The 21,660-nt window shown below is 37.6% G+C and overlaps 1 protein-coding gene across 9 annotated transcripts in view; it reads left to right on the top strand.

The window, feature by feature from the left end:
- The window catches only part of Nf1 (neurofibromin 1), a 272,178-nt gene extending 250,518 nt beyond the window's left edge, over positions 1–21,660 (top strand). For 7 of the 9 annotated variants that reach the window (XM_074046432.1, XM_074046430.1, XM_074046427.1 and 4 more), the window contains 7 exons: positions 988–1,110; positions 1,594–1,724; positions 1,904–2,004; positions 3,538–3,680; positions 3,988–4,034; positions 5,285–5,501; positions 17,918–21,660. In XM_074046432.1, the coding sequence (XP_073902533.1) occupies positions 988–1,110; positions 1,594–1,724; positions 1,904–2,004; positions 3,538–3,680; positions 3,988–4,034; positions 5,285–5,501; positions 17,918–18,060 (905 nt within the window). In that variant the 3' untranslated portion in view covers positions 18,061–21,660. The remainder of the gene's footprint in view (positions 1–987; positions 1,111–1,593; positions 1,725–1,903; positions 2,005–3,537; positions 3,681–3,987; positions 4,035–5,284; positions 5,502–17,917) is intronic. The other 2 variants (XR_012438691.1, XM_074046431.1) reach the window with 2 other exon arrangements.

Genomic DNA, 21,660 nt, shown 5'->3' with positions numbered 1-21,660 from the left:
TAAGAGTTACGCATATGCAGTGTGTGTGTGTGTGTGTGTGTGTGTGTGTGTGTGTGTGTGTGTGTGTGTGTGGTACTGGGGTTTGAACTCAGGGCCTTGTACTTGCTAGGCAGGTACTCTACCACTTGAGCTACTCCACCAGCCTCATACGCAGTTTTTAGACATGGCTGCTGTTGTTTGTCTACAGGTCTGAGCTCCGAGACTTTAAGAGAGAACATGGAACAGTGAAAGTCTGAGGGCAATGACTTTAAGAGAGAGTATACTAAAGAAAAGCCAAGAGAAAACATGGGACAGAGTGAGTCTAAGGAGAGAGACTTTAAAGAACAGAAAAGAAAGACTTTAGAAGCAAGGTTTTAAAGAATGACTTTAGAAGTATAAGGCTTTAAAGAATTTAGAAGAAAAGAAGCAAAGTGAAAGAAGAGAATAATGGAGAAAACAACAACTAGGCTGTTGTGCATCTCCATCCGAGCACCCAGCATACCTGGCCCCAGCTTTATGTGTGTTTTGTCTATCATTTGTCTTTTCTGCATTTCCAGTTGCCCCCAGTTAGGTCAGTGGACCAGGAGCGAGAGAAAGCTTGCTCCACTAATCAATAGTACATATCCCTCTGTTATCAGAAATTGTACTTGGTGGAGTTTCATTTGATTTGAACGAATAAGGTGCCTCCTGTCCTGAAGCAGAAAGCTGCAGGGCCAAAACTCCTTGAGAAGATAGAGAATAAAGGAGAGAAACTCTGCTTCCAGGGATATTTGTGAGCTTTCTTTGGGTCCTTAAGTGAAACCTTTTTTTTTTTTTCAATTAAAAATTTATTTCTCAAAATCACAAAACTATGTAAGTGTAAGAAATTTGGGGTTTTTTGCCTCTTTATATCCACACCTATTAAGTGAGAACTTTAACACTTGATATCCCAGCATTTTCTTTTTATGTATTCCTGTTCATAGACACTATTGTTAATGAACTTCCATATTCTGTAACTTTTGTTTATAGGAACAAGGAAAAGTTTTGATCACTTGATATCAGACACAAAGGCTCCTAAAAGGCAAGAAATGGAATCAGGGATCACAACACCCCCCAAAATGAGGAGAGTAGCAGAAACTGATTATGAAATGGGTGAGAAGCAAAGTTAATAATTGATCTAGATCATTGAAAATAAGGTGGGAGAGAACAGTAAAGCTGTATTTTTTTTTCAGCCATGTCTTAGAACTTTAGGATGCAATATAGAAACATGTTCTTTTTCAAAAGATAAGCTCTACAATCCTTAAAATGACAGTTATCCTGAAACCTGTGTAAAAAGTAATCATATATATAAATAATACAGCATTGCAGATAACTAGCCAAACTGTTGTATAGGATAATAGTAATCCTATATGATGTCTTTGTGGTATTTTAGAGTATGGTAAAAGGCTGTTGGTCTGGGGGCATGGCTCAAATGATAGAGTGCTTGCCTAACAGGCACAAGCCCCTAAGTTCAAACTCCAGTACTGCCCCCAAAAAAGCTGTTGAATTTTAGGAGTAACTTTGAAATGTATTAGGTGAAAATGGTTATTCAGGTATTCTATTAATATGGCTGTGTTAATCCCTATCTTACTGCAGAAACTCAAAGGATTTCCTCATCACAACAGCACCCACATTTACGTAAAGTTTCTGTGTCTGAGTCGAATGTTCTTTTGGATGAAGAAGTACTTACTGATCCGAAGATCCAAGCACTTCTTCTCACTGTTCTAGTAAGGATTTTTTCATTTTGAGGTTTTTTTTTTTTCTTCTCGAATTTTTATTCCAAACTACTCTTAGAAAGCCCTTAAATATTATAAACATGAAAGGAAAAATGTCTTTTTCTTCTCATCAAAGTGTAACAATTCAACCACAAAATAAAAGTGTTATTTACTTTTTTGCATCTTGGCAGGCTACACTGGTAAAATATACTACAGATGAATTTGACCAACGTATTCTTTATGAATACTTAGCAGAGGCCAGTGTTGTGTTCCCCAAAGTTTTCCCTGTTGTGTAAGTATCTGATTTTGTTTGTAATTAGTTTTTGTGCCTGTCTTTATGAAGGTTTGGGAAATGTATTACCCAGTAGTGTTCACTCATAGTAAAGAGGGAGTGAAATAGCATGTTAATGATTTTACCATAGAGATGGTGGTTTAGGGGGTTGCAGATGTAGTGTAGTGGTAGAACACAGGCTTAGCATGCACAGGCTCCAGGTTCTGTTCCTCAGCACCCAAAACAAGAAACCAAAGTCATAGTGGGCTTAATGGTAGCTAAAACTAGTTTGGGCCTTTGGGAAAAACATTTTCTTAAAAAACCTGTTATTTGTTTAAGTGGTTCATCTTGATGATCATTGTACATTTTCCTCACTTATGATCAAACTAGTAGATTGCTATATTTACTGGTTTGGTTTTCTTTTTAGTGGAGCTTTTATATTTATTCACAGCTGAGTGAAAACAAAATTTGACCTATTTCAGAGGTAAATTTTACTCTCATGTAACACTTCAGCTTTAAAGTGTTCAAATTTAAATATCCCAAAGAAACTTGGGGTAATCTATTCCTGATCCAGATCATTTATATAACATCATTATTATTTGTTTTAGGTTAATCTGATTTTAAAGTTTTCAAATTATATAGTTAGGTCTCAGTCCTTTTTTATTAATGGAGTTCAGTTGGGTTAGAAATAGTTAACTTCTGGGCTGGATATGGTGGTTCATGGATATAATCCCAGACACTAGGGAGGCAGACATCAAGAGGATCATGGTTTGAGGCCAGCTTAGGCAAAAAGTTAGTGAGATCCCATCTCCACTGACAAGCCGAGCACAGTGGTACAAGGCTGTGATTTCAGTTATGCCAGAGGCTGTGGGAGGATTTCGATTTGAGGCCAGGCCCTGAACAAAAACATAAGACCCTGTCTGAAAAATAGCTAAAGCAAAAACGGCCTGAGTACATGGCTTAAGTGCCTGCCTATCAAGTATGAGGCTCTGAGTTCAAACCCCAAACTCCAGTGCCTCCAAAAGAAAAAAAAAACTAGTTAATTTCTTCATAAGATTCCATTGGATATATATTATTCCACCCCTCCAAAATAGCTTTCCCTAACAAAATTCAATCTGATTTGGCATTTTTTAAGCACTGATCAATACTAAGTTTAGTTTTAACTCCCTAGGTACATATCCACAGACAGCAGAAAGAGGTGGCTCAAGAATGCTAAGTGGCAGACAGAAATCAACCTTGTCTTGAAAAAAACATACACCATTTAAACCTGGTTTTATGACACTACTCACTGTTTGCTTTTACATATTTTCCCTGATGACTAAAATCAAATGACAAATCAAAAAGCACACACACACACACACACACACACACACACACACACACACAGTCATTAGAAAAAAATGGGAAAATATAGAGAAGCACTAGAAAGTTAAAAGCACTCACATCACTTCAATTTTGCCACATTGTTCTGAGAAATATATATTATGTTTTCTAGTAAATAGTTTCATTTAATTTTCCTCTAAAATGTTCCTCTGTTGACTTTTTTTTTTTTAGGCACAATTTGTTGGACTCTAAGATCAACACCCTACTATCATTGTGCCAAGATCCAAATTTGTTAAATCCAATTCATGGAATTGTGCAGAGTGTGGTGTACCATGAAGAATCCCCACCACAATACCAGACATCTTACCTGCAAAGTAAATAGAAGGGTGGCTGATAAACTCGCTACTGTGTGCACTGTTACAGAATGTATTGACTCTACAGCTCTTTATGGGATAGGCTTGTACCTAAATCTCCATGTACCATTTTCTTACTCTCTTAATTATGTTACAATATGGTTTTATGCTGAGTCTGTTTTAAATTTTAGTCTTCTTTGACATTCACTCTAAAATGTTTTCAATGTATGCATAGGTTTTATGTATCAACCATAAAGCTTAATTTTTGTTACCATTAAAAGATAATCTTGCTTGTTATAACAGTAATATTTGATTTAATTTCTTGCAGGTTTTGGGTTTAATGGTTTATGGCGGTTTGCAGGACCCTTTTCAAAGGTAAAATAATGCATTTTTCTCTAATATTTGACAAAAGATTAATAGGCACATTCATGTGCCTGTTTTAAGAACACACAATATGCTGAAAACCAGAGTAACAACTCACAATAAACTTGTTTTTAGAAAAAGTTTTTTAGCACAAGATTTTTCCGAAGAGGTAACACTTTCAGTATGTTTATATATTAACTTTTGCAAAAAAAGCAATTTAGTTTTTATGCTTGACTTCTCAGAAGGGTGTGAAAAACCTATGTAAGACTTCTCTGCTCATAGAGACTTGTGTATTTGATACTCTTAATGTAGACACTTAAATATCTTGTGACTAGTAAGGAGCATGACTTCTGGTTAAAATTGGCATCATGAAAACATTTTTATATCCAACTGTTGTATTAGCTTCATTTCTCTGTATTCATTTCTTTCTCTGATTGGTATTAGTTGAAGCAGTGCTACATAAATATGCATTTAATTATTTCTCTGTATATGGTCTGTCTCCAAATTGATCAAAGTTCCTTGAAGGCAGGATTTCTGTTTCTTCCCCCAATAATTCCTAGTACAATATCCTAGATACAGAGATGTCAAATTAATATGAATTATCTGTACCTTGTTCCATTGTTAAGAATTGGGTGTTTAGTTTATTTTGTTATTTCTGAACATCTCTTGACATGTACAAGCTCTCACTAAAAAAAGAGGGCCCTAAATTACAGAAATAAGTGTATCATGCAGGACCAGCCTGAAGATCTGGGATTAAATAAACAACCAGACAAAAAAAATCATCCAAGAAAATAATGTTCTAAAGCCCATAAGTATCTTTACCGTGGAGTCACTCTTAGCTCTGAGTATACCACCAACATGCAGCTCTGTGCACTGAGATTGCAGTGCTCCTCTGAGTCCTTCACAGTGTCCACTTAGTGAAGTCTAATGCAGCTATCATCATGATTCTCTGCTCATTTTCTCTGTTTCGGAAAGTTGGCTAGACCTCAATCCTGATAATTATATTGTCTCAGTCTGTGCATGGCTTTCAGAAATTTCAGGTTCATCTGGAACCTTTAAGTGTAAGCTAATAAAATCCCCAGGTGTAAGCCTATGGCAGTTTATAAATATTACTCCACCCCCTTCTTAAAATATCCATAATATAAACAAAGGAAGAAAAATAGTAAATCAAGCCCAAAACAAAAATTGAATTAATCTTTTTTGACTGCAAAGGGGACTTTTTAAAAAGTGGAGCTAAAATAATTTCCTATTTTCCATTACAGCAAACACAAATCCCAGACTATGCTGAGCTTATTGTTAAGTTTCTTGATGCCTTGATTGACACGTACTTGCCTGGAATTGATGAAGAAACCAGTGAGGAGTCCCTCCTGACACCCACATCTCCTTACCCTCCTGCACTGCAAAGCCAGCTTAGTATCACTGCCAACCTTAACCTCTCTAATTCCATGACCTCACTTGCAACTTCCCAGCATTCCCCAGGTCAGTAAATGTGATATTTATATGATTTTTGAGCAATAATACTGAAATACCAACATTAGGAGTTCCCTTGTGACCACATTACAGCAGATTTTGCTCCTTTTCCTCATGAGGTTCACCTTACTTTTTTTTTTTACTTTGTAATTGACTTAAATGTTGTTACCCTACAAAACTTTCTACTTTCCAACAAGTTGTACAAAGGACAGTGAAATGTGTGTAGTGTTCACATAGGTTTCCAAGGTTAGTAAGTTTTTAGAGTCTGGGCAAGAATCGCAACCTCAGTTACATTACCCTGTAAGTGTTCGCATTACCTGTCATACTAACATTACCTCTAATGCCTTTGTGTCTCTGCTATAGCATACTGTGCCCAAAAACTACTTCTTCAACAGTACTCAGCCATCTACAGACCAGTCTGAAGAGTCAGGATTAAATAACCAGGCAAAAAGTCCTCTCAAGAAAATATCATCTTATAGCCCATAGTTAAAATCTTTAGTGTGCAGTCACTCTTCCCAGTATACCAATAGCATGCAACTGAGAGGTTGATATACTGGGAAATAATAGCTAATAGCTCAAGCAGGAGTGAGATAAATAAGACGGCAGAAATGGCAAGCCAGCTGAACTGTGGGCACATTCACTGTCAGGAGGGATGGTTACACACAGCTCTGGTTGATCCACACTCACTATTCATCACAGAACTAACACCATCGGTGTGTTGTGATGACAGTGGGCAATGACAGAAAGCTGCCATGATAGCATGTTTTTTATTAAAAAGATTTCCTTCTAAAATGGTTTAAATAAAAGGATGATTTACTGTTTAAGCTTATCTGAAAAGATCACTTACAAAACACCTTATTCTATAAAAAAAATTTGTGTGTTTGTACGTGTGTGTTTGGTACTTGGGATTGAATCCAGGGCCTTTTGCTTTCTAGGCAAGCACTCTCCACTTGAGCTACACCCTCAGCCCAAGAAAATTTCTTTTAAATAGTTTATATAGTTATTATAAATGTTAGTATGGATTTTCTTTTCCTTTTCCTCCCCTCCCTTTCCTCTTCCCCTTTCTTCTTCTTTTTTTCAACACTAAACAAAGGGCCTTGTGCTTGCTTACTAGGCAGGTACTCTACCACTTAAATCATACCCCCAGCCCTTTTTGCTTTCCTTATTTATCAAATAGGGTCTTGCTTTATTGTGCCTAGCTTTTATTGGTTGAGATGGGGTCTTGCTAACTTTTTTGCCTGGGCTGGCCTCAAAACATGATCCTACTGATCTCTGCCTCTTGAGTAGCTAGGATCACAGGTGTGAGTCACCATACCCAGCCTGGATTTTCTTTTAAAAAGTCAAATTATGTAACTATTCAAGATACATAAATAGAATCTCCAATCTATAATCCCAGTGTTGCATGAACATTTCCATTTATGTAGTAGTTTTGAATTTAGCAACTATAATACCTAATTCATATTATAACCCATTATGTAAAATCATTACATTCAACTATTAAGCTTTATTTCAGCACTCATTTATGAATCACCTTACAGGTAATCTTTTTTCCAAGGATAAGAGAAGTTTGGCCACTTTTTCTCCATATAGCCATGTTCATTTGCCCCATCACTTGTTCCCCAGGACAGTGTTTTCCAAATGCAATCCCAGACCAGCAGCATTTGGGAGCTTCTTAGAGGTACATATACTGGAGTCCCACCCAGATCTCTTGCATAGAAACTCCAAGTGTGAAATATAGCCTGCAATCAGTGTTTTAATTAATACCCCAGGTGATTCTTGTCCACAGTAGAGTTTGAAAAGCACTGCCCTAGGGTTTGCCTGTGGTCCTGCCCCATTATCAGATTTCAGCTGTTTGGGCCAGGGCAGAACTTAAAATTTACTTCCTTCAGCCACTCAGTTCTTCCTTCCCAACCCTTCCTCCATAAACTCAGCATTTTGGAGCTAGGGAACCATGGTAATTTAGTTCTAAGCTCACAGTGTTGTATGCAATGAAGAGACTCAGCTTTAGAAGCACTGAGTTAACTTCTTTACCACACAGTTCTTTTGTAGAATCAAGACCAGTCATTGCCTTCCCTATCTGTGCATCTATTATCTTCTTTTTCCTCTTTCCTTCCTTCATTTATTTACTTGTTTCTGTCTCATTACTTCCCTCTGCCTTAGCCTAAATCTACCACTCCTTTTCTTCTGTACAGCACCCTATTTTCTGGGTTGGTTGTTGCTTATTAACCACTGAAGTACGTCACAATTAGAAAAATAGTGTGGGCTGAGGATATAGCTCAGCGGTAGAGCTCTTGCCTAAGATGTGTGAGGCACTGGATTTTATTTCTGACACCACAGTGGGAAAAAATTTAGTAGATTCTGTCTTCTTATTGTGTTTATTTTGACCAAACTTTTGCCTCTTAGGCTACTAAGATGGTATTAAATATGCCAAAATGATTAGTTTTTAACCCAGGCTAATTGTTAGGGGTATTACTGCCAATCTTTGCCTTCTAATAGAGACAATAAAATAATCAAGTTGAGAATAAAGTACTAGTACCGATTCCCCTGCTAGTTGAATTGTTCAGTAGCAGTTGAACATTAGCCATGTCATCTGCTTTGGTAGAATAGTATTACTCTATAACTCAGTTATAAAAATCAGAGAACAGGCTGGGCGTGATGGTGCATGCCTGCAGTCCTAGCATTTGGGAGGCTAAGGCAGGAAGATTATGAGTTCCAGGCCAGCCTGTGCTACATAGTGAGACTCTGTCTCAAAGAAGCCAAAAATTTAAAAAAAAAAAAAAAAAAGTTGAAATAGCAGGTAAGGTTTTGGTTAGTAATGTTAAACTACTGGTGTCACCTCCAGTAGTTCTCCCACTGTGGCTGCCTGAATTAACCACTATGTCCTGGAAAGGTGACTGTTCCCAAAAGAAATGGGAGCTTCAAAAGTAATAGAATTCGGTGTCAGAGTCATGGTGTTCAGCTCTTTGTCTATCTAAAGTGCGTGTCCTTTGTTTTACCAGATCATTTTACTATGTGTATGTTTTTTTGGAGAAAGGGTTTATCTTTTAAATAGTAACTTTCCCAGTAAACTGATTTGCATCTATTGTGGGCTCAGCTCCACAAAAGAATTTTGATTTCTTTGTACCTGTTGTGGTCTCATCATTTGCTGTATGGTGTCTCTTTTTATGGTAAGAGTTGTTATGTTATCTTTAGATACATTGGTTCATACCTTGAGCTCCATGTAATCTTATACATGAGCTCCCCTTTCTTTATGGACTGAGTTTGCTGCTCTCAAAGAGCTAAAATAAGCAGTGAATTCTGTCCAGATTTCTAACTCATTCCAGCATTTCAGTTTTGCTATATAGAAACCAAAATATTCCTTATCTCTGCTCCCAGCAGTCAAGTCCTAAGCAGTAATAGCTAAAGAAGCTCTGTGTCACTGCCTGAAATGGAGCATGAGTGTGACTGCCAGCAGATTACCCTGTCTCCTGATCGTTAAGCTCATCCAAGGCTCTGTTGCCTTGTTTAAAAAAGTAAATTTGTTGATCTACACACCATCAACCTAAGACTCTGCTTTCTAATCTTTGGTTCTTAGCAGGACCAGCCACTAAGCTGTATTTTCTTTTGGTCTCCAATGTTTGGTGGCATATCAACTAGACACGATGCGCATGAACTCTTCCCCTCTCACCCGTCTACCCTGCGTCAGCATTAGATCGTACTTAAATAAAAATTTGGGTGGTACTTTGTCAGTCACCGGCTTTAAGGAACTGCTGATCATTTACATAAAGCCATTGTCTCTGAAAAACCCTAAATCTACAATTTAAAAATGTACCAATGGGCTGGGAGTATATAGCTCAGTGGTAGAGCACTTGCCTAGCATGAACAAGACCCTGTATTTGATTCCCAGCGCTACCAAAAAATAAAAATGAAAAATCATTAATTACTGTTTTATGAACCAACCCCTCCCCGGTAGAAATTGAACTTGGTCTCAGTGAAGCCAGTAGACTCTATCCAGAGTTCAGTGCATGTAGAAGTGCATGTATGACCATTTAGCCAAATGAAATGCAACTTAGCCTCTTCACATTTTCTTAAATGATACTCAGATCATCATAAAGAAAATACATGACATCACTGTGTGATGTATAAGAATATTTGAACTTTACCTGGGTGTGGTAGTACATACCTGTAATCTCAGCACTCAGAAGGCTGAAGTAGAAAGACCATGAGTTCAAAGCCAACCTGAGCTATATGATAAGTTTGAGGCCACCCTGGGTTACACAGAAAGACCTTCTCAAGAAAAAGGAAAACCTGTCTGCCTTTAAATATATATATATATATATTATTTATGAGACTATCTTCTTGCTTAAACTCAAGCCATGAGTAGTTTTCCCACTGATAAACAAAGAGGACTTTTTAAGTCATATGTTGAGTACTTTTAACAATTTCATTTCAAATACAGTTTGCCTGTACATCTTTAGATGTTAAAGATCCAAGTGTATTAGAAATAAAGATCCAAACAGAGGGCTGGGGATGTATCTCAGTGATAAACTCCTTGCCTTGCTACACAAAGTCCTAGGTTCAAGCCCCAGCACCACACACACACACAAATCCAAGTGGAATAGTACAGATTTATTACTTATTAAAAAGTTATTTAGATTCACTTCCAAATTACTAAAATTGAATTGATATTTGGGGTTTCCAAACACTTTTTAGACTGTAATTCCATAAGCATTTGAATACCTGTGTTTGTGCTTTGTGTGGTTGTGTGGTTCTGTGATTTGAACTCAGGGCCTTGCACTTGGCTAGGAAGGTACTCTGTTACTTGAGCCATGCCCCCAACCCTTCTTGCTTTAGTTTTTTTTTTCTTTCTTTCTTTCTTTCTTTTTTTTTTTTTTTAAGATAGTGTCTTGTGCTTTTTGCCTGGAGCTGGTCTTAGACAGAGATCCTCCTATCTTCACCTCCCACATAACTGGGATCACAGGCACATGCTGCCATACCTGGCTTGTTTTGTTGAGATAGGATGTCACTAATTTTTGCTTGGGCTGGCCTCCAACTGTAATCCTCCCAATCTCTGCCTCCCAAGTGGTACTCTCAGGAATATAATGATGAGAGAGGTCCTGGTCACCAGGGTCTTCATAGTTTTTGCTTATGGATCTCAGTATTGGGTTTTGAGCTAAAGTTACTTCTTTCTGATCCATGTTGCCTAACTGAGTCTAAGAAAGCACAGTTCTTTAATATTAAATAGAAGGTTAATATTAAAGTGCTCCATAGAAAGTAACCAAAATTCTAGTATTAACCCTACAGATATACATGGTTTACTCTATACATGGGGTTCTGTAGACCCAAGAGAACTAGGGCAGTATTCCTGCCTCCAAGGGATCTCAGAGCAGTGAGGTGGGAAAGTGTGCACAGGTAACTGTTTTACCTTTTCTGTGATACTTTTCAAGTTGTGCCTTGTACTGTAAATTATTCTGATAGTTCAAAGGGACATTGTTTGGAAGAGTCAGGTAATAATCACAACAAAAAAATCATAACACATTTTTGCCACAACAAAATGTGAAAGGTTCTCTCTCTCTCATTAAATTTTTAGTGTTTTTTTTTTGATAGGAAAAAGTCCTTAATTCTTTTCCTTTATTAATACTAATAGTATTGGAGCTTAAATTTTTATAGCGCAAAGACATACTTAGTAGATCTTTATTTTAAAGTTACATGTTCTACTTTATTTTTGGGGTTCTTCCAAACCTGTTAAGCATTCTCTCACTTGCTTCCATGAGTAGACGTCCCTCTAGGGATGGAGGTAGATCAGTTAGCAATCAAAGTATTCCCAAACCAATAGTGCTGACAGCTGTCAGGTGTGGAGGGATAGTTCTTCAAAACCATTTCTTGCAGGGCATGGTGGCACATACTTGTAACCCTAGTCCTTGGGAGGCAGAGACAGGATGATCAAGTTTGAGGACAGCCTGGGCTACTTAGTGAGACCCTATCTCCCCTGCCAAAAAAATAATACTCCAGACTTAGACTTAGCTCTTTTGATATGTTGATGAGGTTTGAAATATCTCCCTCTTAGAAGAAACCGAAAAGCCTGTGTTTTGAAACCACTTAAAATCTCTGAAACTATTTTGCTGTTTTGAAGAAGTGCTTATGGTATCACCAGACCTTTATTTGATATTTTCTTGATTTAGTTTTCTTCTCTTTTGTTATTACCTTGTGTTTAGGGAAAAAATAATTTTAAAGTGGGCACTTGGTGTAACTTCTGTTAATTTTTCATCTCACATTTTTTAGCCTAAGTCTTTGTTGTGTTGTTGTTGCTATTCTATTTTATTATTATCATTTTTGTTGTACTTGGGGTACATTGTGACATTTACCAAAGTTCTTAAACTATATCATAGTTGAATTCACCCTCTCCATCATTCTCCTTTATCTCCCCTTCCCCCAGTTTAAGTCTTGATTTAAACTAAAATTCTTAATTATAATAAAGATGGAATCCGGGTGTGGTGGTGTATGCCTGTAATCTCAGAACTCAGAGGTGGAGGTAGGAGGATTGTTAATTCAAGTCCAGTGCGGGCAACATAGCAAGAGCCTGTTTCAAAAAACAAAGGACTAGGGGTGTGGCTCAGTGGTATAGCACTTGCCTAGCAGGCTCGAGGTCTGGGTTCAATCCTTAGCACCACAAAATAAATAAAGATGGTAAAAATATATCTATCTATAAAATTGTAAATTCCCGTAATTTATTTACAGATTATAATATTTAGGACATTAATGGTCAGAGTTCAATAAGTAAAACTGGACTTCTTCTGAAAACCAGGGAACATAGTATTTACCCCCTGTCTTAATTGTATTTCACCCTTTTGTTGGAATCTTAAGAACATCACTCACTTTGTTTTTCCTTCCATTCCTTACCTATGAAGCTCCTCTGCCTTGCTCTAAGTCAGCAACTTTCATGCAGCTGCTCCCTCATCCAGGTACTCCTTGGCCTAAATGCTGCTTAACCCACACTCATCCTAGGCACGTGGCATGAGACTTCACTCACCAGTCCCTGAAAGCTCAGTCTGGTTTAGGTACTGCAGAGACTTGTAAAGCCATTGCTTTATGAGGTCTAGGGGCTTACTGAAATGCAGGGCCAGTGTCTTTATTTCTGTCAAGTCACTGCTTCTGCCTGCCGCAGCACCGAAGCTGCAGTCCCAGCCCTGGACTCACACAACAAGTTAACAAGAAACTCAAGTACAGTTAACAGAGAAGAAATAGGACACATGGTTTAAGGAAGAGCTTTTTAGCTTGTTTTCCCCCAAAATAAAGCCAACCCCAGTGTTTCCTCAGACATGAAATGAAAGCTGGCTGTTCATTCTGTCACTCGTGTTATAAAAAGGAATGTGATCATTAGTTAGCTCTAGGACTGAAAAGGAAAATGTGACACACTTATGTCTAACTTAGGAAGATGTTTTTATTTTCCTGTAATCATTTATTATACACAAAGATTAACCTAGACGGAAAAAGAAGTATTTGCAATTGGTGAAAACACATTAAAGTTCTATTTACATTACTTTAGTTACAATTGTGTACATCTAACTCAAAATACAAATATTTTTAAATGTATATTTAACATGTCTCTGTGAATATATTCACTACAGCATAAAAACAAGCTATAGTTACCAGTTAGCTTTTCTTCTCAGATGAGTTATTATAATTGTGTGTTTATTTACATTAGTTTCAGTAATTTTACAAAGTCTAGCATAAAATTCAAGTCCTTTGCATTGTTCTAAAACTCCTTTTCACATGTCGCTTAGTCTTTCTTATTTGAGTTTTTAGGACAGTAATTATTTTATGTATGTCCAAATATTCTTCGCACAGATTATTTTACCAGATTTTTAAAAGTCTGCTGTCACCTTAATTGTCAGGTTAACAATTAGAGCCAACAGGGCCAGGCATAGTGTCTCACACCTGTGAAACCAACTTCATGGGAGGTGGTGGCCTTGGCAAAAAAGGGCAAGGCCCTAAGTTCAAACCCCAGTGACACACACACACACACACACACACACACACACACAAGTTCAAACCCCAGTGACACACACACACCCCAGAGCCAAGGAGACCAAGGATATAGTGTAATGGTAGAACACAAAGTCTTTCAGTTCAATCCCTAAGACTCACACTTTGGTCTTCAGCCAGGTTTGCTGGCTCATATCTGTAATAAGAGCTTTCTGATAGGTTTGCCATATCAAATGTGTGATAAACTAAGCAATGCAAGTCAGGTAACCCACTGATGCTAGAGGTGGGTGATGGAGGTTTGGGTTATTATTAGTTTTTAATTTTTCTTGTGCAACTTCTGTCAAATATTGGACCCATTTTTTCTCAACTTCTCAAGAGCTTAAATGTTTCATTGTTTGTCACACAGGAGTTATATATCACTAGCAGTCAGAATAAATAAGCTCTGATACCTGCCTTCAAGGAACTCACGTTCTAGCAGGGGAGACAGATGTATAACCATAGTGTGATCTACTAGTTCCTCATCCCCACTTAACTCAGTTCACAACTTTGGCTAATAACACCTTGTATTTAGGATTTTGTCTTTCTGGAACAGCCAGAATTTATTGAAGCGAGTGCTACTAATACACTGCTGGAGAGAACTTCCAGCTTTTTCTTCCCTTCATATTTGTAACTAGCTTTATGTTTGACCACAGCCTACCTGTGGGGGAATCTAAACTAGCAAATCTGTACTGCCAAAGTTTTAGCTTTATTTCCTTTGGATAGTGGCCTCTGGGTTTCTGTCACCTCATGGTTTTTTGCTTTTGTGGCCACTGAGATGGGAAAGGAGAGTCAGTGCTTTAGGTACATAAGAGAGACTAGAATGCAAAGCTTCAGAGCAGTCTTGATGCATAGAAGTGCAACACCAAGGCTTTCTCATAAATTGGAAATGCAGCCTGTCAGAGCAGGATGGCTTTGTCTGCACATGGGCAGTCTCAAAGTCCCTCATTAGCTCCTAGAGAGACATCTCTAGATTTAACTACAGAGGGTAAAAAAAGAATGCTGCCAAAATTCTTAGAAGGGAAAATGACGTTTAGATGCCAAAAACAGATACTATGAGCATTCTGTTTCATACAGCTTGCCTTATTCAAGGTGCTATTTTTCTGTATAAATATAATGCATTTTAATTGTTTTTTTTAAATGACTTTCCAAAATTTTATGTCAGTTTCTCCTTTGATCTTCACAGTAAAACATCTTTGCTGTGTAATTGAACTTAGGAATCCCAGTCATACCACATTTACTGATGTGTGACTAATAGGGTTGAGTCACACAATTGGAAGAAAATGTAACATACAAACACAATTGAATTGAGATGCACACTAAATTTCAGATAAATAGAATGTCAACCTCACATAGCATTGAAGCTTTGGGTTAGGTATGGGTGGCAGGACTGAAAATTAGTCATATTTTAACATCTTTAATTAGCATATTCTCATTAGGAAAAAAATAAAACTTCAGAAAAGAGGAAGGAAAAAACCAACTGTAATCCTACCACTCTAAAGATAAGATAATCACTGTCCATTGACACTTATATCTCCTTTCAGTTTCTTCTTTTTGCATAGTTGAGGTCATAGTGTATGGACAACACTAATGAGAGTTAAGACTTCTAAATGTTTATTTTTGAGGTTTAAAGGTAATTCACTTAATAAAATAGAAAGTGAAATAGTCTTAGTATTTCTTTGAAGAAAGCTTCACCTGGTGATGATACATATAACTGCAGCTTATATAATTTTAATTCTTAAGAAAATACCACTTCTGGGTACTGGTGGTTCAAGCCTGTAATCCTAGCTATTCTGGAGGCAGCAGGAAGACTGTGGTTGGAAGCCAGTTCCAGCAAACAGTTCCATGAGACCTTGTCTGGAAAACACCCATCACAAAAAGGGCTGGTAGAGTGGCTCAAGGTGTAGGCCCTGAGTTCAAACCGCAATACCACAAAAAAATAAATAAATAAATAAAGAATACCACTGAACAGGCCCTTGTCCCCAGACAGAAACATGGCCACCTTGTAGTATAATGACCATTTTCCTCTGAGTGAGCCATACTAGAATAGTATCAAAGCTGAGTCAAAGACACAAGAAGTCGTCCTAGGATGACAATAATAACAAAGCACCCCAGGGCCTGCCTCCTGGTTTTCACGCTGTGTGTCCCTCATGATGGCCAGTTGCAAGTTATTTCAAACCAATGGTATCATTAAGGTCCTACTTTTACCTTTGTTTCCTTATTAGAAAATAAGATTCAGGAACTAGATTCCTATTAAGGAAATAGCCCCAGATAAGGAAATATTGGGCTTGAACTTATAAGTTACATGCAAATTTGAAAGGTCAAATACATTGACACATGTTTGATCATTTCAGATGGAAGAAGCCAAATGGGAAATTTTTACTAAAAATATGATACCACCCACTGGAGGTCTATTCAGAGCTCTGAATTATTATAGGTCTTTTGAGCTCTGAATTATAGGGCTCCAACTATCACATTTTAAAGTGGAAGCATCTATTTCAACCAACATTGATTGAAAATAATCAACTAGACTTTATAAGACAAAAAAAAAAAATAAGTGCTCCCCTTCCAGGTGTTTTTGCTGTAGGGAAAGGAATGAGAGAGAGAGAAAGAGACGGACAGACAGACATAGACAGAGACAAACAGAGATATAAGTTGTGATCTTGTAGACAAAAGCTTTTAACTGTAAAAGTGAGGAAGTAGAAAGTAGTTCTGGGAGGAAATAGATGAATGCACCACAAAGGAGGTAGAGATGAGAAAAAAGTATTGAATCTTTTAGGATTTGAATTGAAATTGTATCATGTGAGAGAAAGGCAAAGCAATTAAGAACCCACATAAATATGTGTTGCAAGGAGGCTCAAGACATTGGAGAGACTGCACACTCTTTTTTCAGTTTCATTACTGCTTTTCAGAATGTCAATTATTTTAAAATTCAGATAGTACAGATAAAAATAAAATCATCTAGACAAGTATTCAGCCCAGAGATAATGCATTTACCAGCCTTTGTCTTTCTTTTTTCTTTCTCTAAATGTGGGGGTTTTTTCCCTAATCAAAAATAATCTGGTCATCTTCCTGTAAATACCAATCGGTACTTAACATTTTGATACAAACCACCAGACTGCTCCCAGCTGTTTGTTCTCCCACCAGTAGTTCTGCCCAAGTGTAACCAGTCTAATTTGGTGGGCAAAGGTTATTGAAGCATAGCAGGCAGTGAAATACACAAATCTGAAGTTCACAACTGAATGAACCTTTAAGAGGGAAAGACACATTGGGCACTGGTGACATACCTGTAATCCTAGCTACTCAGAAGGCAGAGATCAGCCAGCCCAGGAAAATCATTTGCAAGACCCTATCTCAGAAAAACCCATCACAAAAATAGGACTGGTGGAGTGTCTCAAGGTGAAGGTCCTGAGTTCAAACCCCAGTACCAATCAATCAATCAATCAATCAATCAATAAATAAAAAGAAGGAGGAGAAGGAGGAAAGACACTTGAAAATGCAACATCAGATCATGCAACAGAACACTACTAGCACCCAGGACGCCACCCATGCCTCCTTCAGTCACTACTTACTTCCCTAGTCCTCACCTGTCTAATTTATAATCTTTACTAATTCCATTACTAAAAACATCTTGTTTCTGGTTACTTTTCTGAAGTTACTACTTAGATTATTTGTAACATTCATTGTAGGGTCTAGCTTTTGGAGGTTTAATCTCCATGAGAGAAGTAAATGGCATCTGTGCAGTGACTTGCTGTAGTTGAACGAAGCAAAGATTTTAGACCATAGCCTTTGTGATGGATTATTTTCTTAGTAATACAGGCACTATGATTCCAAAGCAAAAAAAATCTGCCTTTTTTGTTTTAAAGTTAGATTTTTGGTTTTGTTCTTTGTTTTGTAGTACTGGGGTTTGAACTCAAGGCCTGGCACTTGGTAGGCAGGTACTCTACTGTTTGAGCCATGTCCCCAGCCCTGCCTTTTTTTTTTAAAATGATTTATTTGCAGAAAGACCAATACTTGCTGTGACAGGAGAGTGCTCTGTTTATGAACATGAGTACAGACAGGTATGTGGCTACAAGCTGCCCTCTGCTGAGCACTTCTAGTATGACTTGGAGGAACGATCTCTGATCTTCCCTGGTGGCTGGTAGCCCTTCGTTCTGTTCAAGCCTGCCTGCCTCTAGCTTTTCTTTGCAACTTCCTTTTTTCTTTTCCTTATTCTGTTTTTCTGCAACGATAGCAAGTTTGGCTTAGCAAGATGTGAGATTTTTCTGTGAGACAAGACCTTTATAAACATTCTAGTAGTTGACTATTAAAATGGAACATGCTAAAACAGCTCACCAGGTTGTATCTCACACATAAATAATGCGATTCAGTCCTGGAGCTTAACACCAGAAGAGAAGGAATAATTGGCTTCTCTGTCTCTCCAGGAATCGACAAGGAGAACGTCGAACTCTCTCCCACCTCTGGCCACTGTAACAGTGGACGAACTCGCCACGGATCCGCAAGCCAAGTACAGAAGCAAAGAAGTGCTGGCAGTTTCAAACGCAATAGCATTAAGAAGATCATGTGAAGCTTTCTTTCTTTCTTTTTTCAAACCAACTTAACCTGGGCTCTTCACTAGTGACCCTTCCCTAACCTTGCCTGTACCCACGTTGTGATGCTGCACTCATGTTTCGTAATGGACCCACTCAGTCTGCCCCGTTGCCAGACGATCAACTCTCGGAAGAATTGCCTAACTTGATGCTGCTTTTCTTTAACTTTGTTTTCTTTTACTGTCAGTATGTATCTGGTATAAGTAAGTGATCAGACGACTGCAAAGAAAGTGGGAGGTCAGGAAACCTGAACTGAGAACATCCCAGTTATGAGGGGGATGAATTCTTAGATACTGCTACTACAGCCAGCTGTGAAAGCCATTTGCACAGAGCTCTGCCTTGTTTGTGTTCCCCTTCATAATATAAAGTGTCAGTCTTATTTACATACTTTTCAGGATAGAAGTTTATAGGAGAAATAACATTACCCCAGTGCATTTAATCTGACTTTTAGCTGTGGACTTTTTTTTACCCTTTGAAACTGAAGGAACCATAGAGTCAGCCTCAGTGACTTCACACTGCAAAGCCCACAGGCAAGGTACTTGGGGGTAGGAGGAGCGCTGGTATTTTGTAGTGGATTCTTAAGAAATACTAACACTTGAGTATTAGCAATAATTACATGAAAAATAAGCATGACCACATATATGTTAACATTACCAAATTAAAGTTAATGGTTTCTGAGGCCTTACCCAAACTAGTTTATTTTTTCTCCAGTTTATTGTCTCTTAATTTTTAAATATGCTAACGGTGTTGTTTCTTTGGCTTTTGTTTTGGTAAGCTATACTAAGTATAGTAATTATGTAAAACTATACTAAGCATAGTAATTATGCATTTTCTTTTGTTTTCTCTACTTTCCCAAATAATTCTGAGCAGAGTAATCAGTGAACAAAATGGTGAAACTTGTTCCCAGAAGGTAGTTTTCATAGTTGTTTGCATTAGCTCCATAGCACAAAAAGAATGGTACGTGACTTTTAGAGTAGCTCATACTTTTATTTTGTTAAATAATTTTCCAAGAAACAGAGTATGATGTATATTATCATAAATTTCTTTGATAAGATTTATCTTTAAAATCTTTTGATCTTCCCCCTCTCCTCCAAATAATCAGGGATCTCTTGCTAACATTTGGGTTCTGTATGACAGGACTGCATTTAATCACCGTGAAGAGTCTGGGGAGCAAGCGTTAGCGTGTCAGTAGGGACCTCTAGAGTTGCTGCATACTGAACAGTGTGGATTATCATGACATGGAATTTCCATAGTGATGCACATCCAGCTGCTTTGTGCACCTGCAGTGTGCACAATCATTTGACTTCAATGAGCATATTAGTCCCTGAATACTCTTAATTTAGGACTGAACTATATCACAAGAAGGTATTATCCCCATATTCCCAGGTTTTCTTTATATGCTCAGATATAGTGACTTTGGGAGAGGAAGAAAAAACATCCCAGGGGAGAGGGGGTTTCCCGTAGTGCTAGTTCATTAGTGGATTTCAGTAAATTAAATTCCACAGCTAACTCAATACATAATGGTACATTTAAGTGTTCTGATTTTAATAATATAACATATTTCACACTTATCCACACAGTAACAATGTAATTTGTTAATGTAAATAAAATTGCTTTTGATATTCAGAAATAACAGAACTTAATTTTTTTTAATTTGTTTACAATCCTGGGAAAAATAAGAACCATTTGCCAAAATAAAAGTTAAAAAAAAACCTTAGTGTTAATAGTGATTTTAACATAAGGATTATTGGAAAATATTGGAAACAGGTGCAGTTAGATAAGTTTTTAACTATTACAGAGGCTGAATTAGAGTAAAATGTTTATAATAACAGGGCACTAAAACCTGAAGCTGCGTTAGAACTGAGCTTAAGAATGGGAAAGCAACTCAGTGCCAATAGTGCCAGCCTCCTGTCACAGTGTTGGGTCTCCACCAACCAGAGCTTCTGGGTGTGGTGTCGTTGCTTCATGGTCCTGGCACAACAGGCAATGTGAGCTTTTAGTAATTTCGATTTAATATTTTTCCTCTGCAGATTTGGTGCATATGATGGTGGGTATTATGCTATTTTGCTTCTCCCATCAAATAGAGAAACTTCCAAAGGTTTACTATTAAAAATGCCGCTCTTTCATTAACATACTTTTTGTGAAAGCATGTTGTTTCTTAAGTTTATTATTTCCCTATAAGGTAATGAATGGAATGAATCCACCTGAAGTACCTCATAAAATGATCAGCATGGCACAGATCAAAATAGAGCCTTCTTTGAACTTCAAAAATACTTTTGACCAGTCCATCCTGGGGATCTGAAAACTTTCTAAGGTCTTAATTTTACCTTGTTTAAAGAACTTGTGACTTGTGTGGAAAGTCTAGCTTTCCAAATAACTAAAATGAACTTCAGATAAATGTCTCACCAAAATGCTTCCCCAGAGAAAGAAAACACTTTTTGGTCTTATTAATTGTAATTTACAAAGGAAATTGGCCCTTTTTGCATAATTTGGTGTAAGTTCTGTCATTTGTTTTGGGTTTGTAGGTATTTCCCCTGACTTTTTAAAAAGGAAAGAGGTAACTTGGTCTTGTTGGCGTCGTGCATGGCCAGCCTGTTAGGCCAGTGCTCCTGTTGCAGGGGCTCCCCTGCTTGCCACTGTGGAGATTCAGTGCTCTGTCCTCTGGTCACTCATGCCTTTTCATTGCTGGGCTGGATGCCAGGACACTACAGTGAATAGTCAGCCTCCACGTCCATGGATAATTGTCCTAGTTGGGGAAGGTCTTAGGGATTTTCAGTTTCCTTTGAGGGGGATTGTTTTTTGGGTGTGGAGTTTTTTGTTTGTTTTGTTTCTACATTTATCCCCTAGGCATAATGAGGCATGTCTTACTCAATGTTATGCAATGGACTTATACAAAAATTCACTTAGTGTCAGCCACACTTTTTTTTAATGCAGTATATTCACCTGTAAATAGTTTGTGTAAAATTTGACAGAAAAGTATATTTACTACACTGTAAATAGATGTGATGATATATTGTATTATTTTGCTTTTTTGTAAAGCAGTTAGTTGCTGTACATGAATAACAGACAAAAATTTGATTATTCTATGTTAGTATTGTTAACTTCTTCCTGCGACTGCGTTACGTCACTTAAAGAAAATGCTGTGTATTATAAACTTACATTGTACATGATAACTTCCTCTCCTTTCCATCTGGCCTAACCTAGCAGTTCTTTTGTCTGCAGCCTTGTTACTGTGTAAGCAGGCGTGTTCCAGCAGAAGTATTGCCCAAGAAACAAGAGCCGTCACTTCAGGGAGATTCCTAGGAACCTGCCTCACATCATTGCTGCTCCTCACCCTGTTTTCCTCCTGTGTATGTACTCCCACCCACCCCCCTTTTTTAAGTAAAATGTAAATTTAATCTGCTCTAAGATGTGAGGAGTTATTTAAGTCCTTCATGTGCATCAGGCTCTGTCTTCTCATTTCCTCCCTGATCTTTGAAACATTAAGACCATTTCTTTGCTGCTAAGAATGTTTTGGGTGTCCTTGTCCTCTCACCTTAGGAGCCTTTTAAACTGAAAGTAAAATAATTTTGTCAAAA

The sequence above is a fragment of the Castor canadensis genome, chromosome 11 (genome assembly GCF_047511655.1).
Source record: "Castor canadensis chromosome 11, mCasCan1.hap1v2, whole genome shotgun sequence".
In the NCBI taxonomy this organism is placed as follows: Eukaryota; Metazoa; Chordata; class Mammalia; order Rodentia; family Castoridae; genus Castor; species Castor canadensis.
Note: the sequence above shows the minus strand (reverse complement) of the source record. Positions and strands in the feature narration are given on the sequence as shown.